At 44.8% G+C, this 2908-nt stretch overlaps 1 protein-coding gene across 1 annotated transcript; it reads right to left on the reverse strand.

The window, feature by feature from the left end:
• Positions 1-515: 515 nt before the first annotated feature.
• Positions 516-2900, reverse strand: LOC119271524. The gene is made up of 3 exons (XM_037553323.1): positions 2362-2900; positions 1826-1885; positions 516-1650 (listed from the first exon to the last, which is right to left on the reverse strand). Exons 1-3 carry the CDS (start codon positions 2795-2797, stop codon positions 1631-1633), a joined length of 516 nt encoding a protein of 171 aa, XP_037409220.1. The 5' UTR covers positions 2798-2900; the 3' UTR covers positions 516-1630.
• Positions 2901-2908: the final 8 nt, after the last annotated feature.

Below are 2908 nucleotides of genomic sequence, written 5' to 3' on the forward strand. Positions count from 1 at the left end.
TCAGAAAACCTGTCTATGTATATACAAACTTGAGAGATTAGCCGTGCAAAGGTTCAGTGGATCCAAATAAACATGCACATCGGAAAACTAGAGGAATAGGCGAACAGTCAACACGTATATATCTAGTCAATAAAATATCTACTACACAGGTGCATACAGTACTCAACATTCACTCAAAGTATGTTGTGCAGGATCGCACCATTCCATTTTCACTCAAAGTACAATAGTACATCACATTTTTGGATGATCACCAAAGGCAAAACTACTCGTGACTATGATCATCAACATCTACTACTCCTAACTACTCCCTGTGCAATCCTACTCTGCAGTAAAACTTCCTCACCCTCCATTCACCCTGATCAAGCAGTACTGTAGTAAAACTACCCCTAATGCTACAGCAGTTAACGGCAAGTGAAATTACTGTGATGTGCAAAATTTACAGTAAATACTCCACTGCATATTACTGAAACATAACAGAAGTTAACTAAGCTTTTCAGTTTCAGAATATACAAGTCAGAAAATAAGCTTGCAAGCAAGTTTGTGTAAGTAATGCACACTAGAGTACAATACTTCTATGGATTTCTGCAAATAATTCATGATTTTCTAACTAATCCAAGACGTCCATTTAATTAACTGGAAAAGTAAGTGAAATCTTGTTGAATCTTGTTAAATACACCAAGCAAAATTACTTCACACATGTAGAGTTCAACCTTGTTAAATACTCTAAGCAAAATTACTGGATTACTGGAGTACTACAAGTTAAATGTGTTGCACATGTCTCAAGGAACCAGTAGCACTGCTTGCTCCCTTGGTCCAGCTCCTTGCGGTGCAGGATGACTGAGACTTGGATGCAGACAATACAAAATAATACATTCCAAAACAATACAAAAGTAGCAAGCCAAACATCTAAGCAAACATGATTGGCAGCAATGCAGCATCATGCATGTGCCAACTGCCCCGCAGGCAACCCTACTACAATGACAGGGCTTCGGTAAAGGGACATTGCTGATAATTCATCACAAAGTTCTGATCAAGTAAAACCTAGAAATAAAATCTCAAGGATGGATGGGCAAAAGGTCACGGGCTTCAATAATCATGCTAGCCTTTTCAGATGGTTTAAAGTAGGGAAAGGCAGAAACTGGTAAGTTTTGCTGGAGCAGAACTGACATTATTTTCTAGCCCATACCCAAACAAGAAATGTACATAATATACTAGCAGCAATCTTATCACCATTAATAGTACAATAAACTCAGATCTTATAGATCAAATTGAACACTATATATGCAGAATATTTACAGCTAACATTTATCTTTGGACTGTATTTGGACACTAAATATGCAGAATATTTTAGATTACCAACAATAAAAGTTCATGACTGTCAACCAGGGATGTACAGTTTCTAGCAATCAGTTAAAACAAGGGAAGAATCTGTATATCACATTGAAGGTACTAAGTTGATATTATCAGCATCCAAAATCCTTTGAAAAGTCCACATGTGAAACTAGAAGAAGCACAGCGGCCCGATGTGCCAAGGGTCAGGGAGGAGGACGATGAGAGAGCGCAGCGGCATCCATGGCGTCGGAGCCAAACAGGCCTCCATGGCCATAGTAAACTCCCTCTTCTACCGCTTTCAACAAGAACTTGTGATCCCTATAATGTACCGTTGTTAAATAAAGCAAAACATAAGCATATAGAAGAAAGCCTTTTGAGCAGCTCTCCATTTACATAGAACAACAAATGTATCAAAGGGCCCTGCGATGGTCAGATATGCCTTGCCTTGTATTGTGGTGAGTAAGAACTAGAGAGAGGAAATGGTAATTAGTACCTTCCTGATGCTCGCGAAACGCGGAAGAAACTACGATAGTCCCATCCGTGGTCTCCACAACTGCAAAAGAATGAAGAAGATGGTTACCGAGGCACATTAGCACATGAAGCTACCAACCGAACGAATCTTTTGCTTCTAGAAACACTCTGTTCATCACAAGCTATAGAATGCAGTATAGAACTCTGTTCAGCACAAACCACAGAGTACAGTCTTTTAACTCTGTTCAGCAAAAACTAGAGAGTATAGTCTATAACTCTGTTCAGGTAAAACTACAGAGTACTACACTCTACACCAGTACTGACCCTGTCGGCTGTTCCTTGCTCTGAAACTCCGAAACTCGATCATTTCTATGCTAGTACTATAAACTAGTACTCCACAACATCCTGAATCCTTGGCAATACAATCTGCCAAAAGATGATGCACAAGAATGCCATAGTAAAAGGATCATTCACGGCCAGGATCATTTGACAGCATGAAACAAGAATTCGGTGTGCAAGACCTGTAATTAGGCAATGGAGACAACAAAGGAAACTCACCAAAACATTTTGGCCTCCTGTCACTGCGCGCGACCTCGAGCACCTCCGTCGCGGATCTGGTAGCATCGCTGTCACGAGGTCCTCTCCCGGCGGCCGAAAGAAGAGGAGCGAACCAAGTGGCGGCCGAGCATGGGGGCTCCTCGCCCAGCGCGGCCCTTGCGCAGATCCGTCGCGGCCAGGCGAAGCCGTGCTTCTCGACCACGGCCGTTGACGAGCAGCCGCCGCCACCGACGGGGCGGAGGTGCCGCGTCGCGGATCTACCTCCACAAGCTTGCGCCGGCCAAGGGAAGAGAGAGAGAGAGAGAACGTTTGTGGGGGCGGCGCCGGTGGGGGAGATCGGCATCGAGGTCGTCGGTGGGGAAGCGCGGCGCCGAGGGAGACGAGGGCGGCGACCACGGGATGCGACGGAATCCGGGAGAGGAGGTGCTGCGCTCATTCGTTCCAGATGTGCTGCGTCGGTGGGAAAGATGTTGCATCTGGGGGAGAAGGTGGGGGCGGTGGCAAAGCAGGCAGACGATGGGGGAAGATGGTGGGCGGCGGCGCATCA

The sequence above is a fragment of the Triticum dicoccoides genome, chromosome 3A, assembly GCF_002162155.2.
Source record: "Triticum dicoccoides isolate Atlit2015 ecotype Zavitan chromosome 3A, WEW_v2.0, whole genome shotgun sequence".
Classification (NCBI taxonomy): domain Eukaryota; kingdom Viridiplantae; phylum Streptophyta; class Magnoliopsida; order Poales; family Poaceae; genus Triticum; species Triticum dicoccoides.

Bases quoted from the DNA above. Each gene is read 5' to 3' on its own strand.
- LOC119271524 (XM_037553323.1), bottom strand. From the start codon at position 2,797: ATGAGCGCAGCACCTCCTCTCCCGGATTCCGTCGCATCCCGTGGTCGC. The intron at 1,886-2,361 runs GTGAGTTTCCTT...ATTCTTTTGCAG, and splicing joins CAGGAGGCCAAAATGTTTTG to TTGTGGAGACCACGGATGGG. The intron at 1,651-1,825 runs GTACTAATTACC...GGTACATTATAG, and splicing joins GTTTCGCGAGCATCAGGAAG to GGATCACAAGTTCTTGTTGA.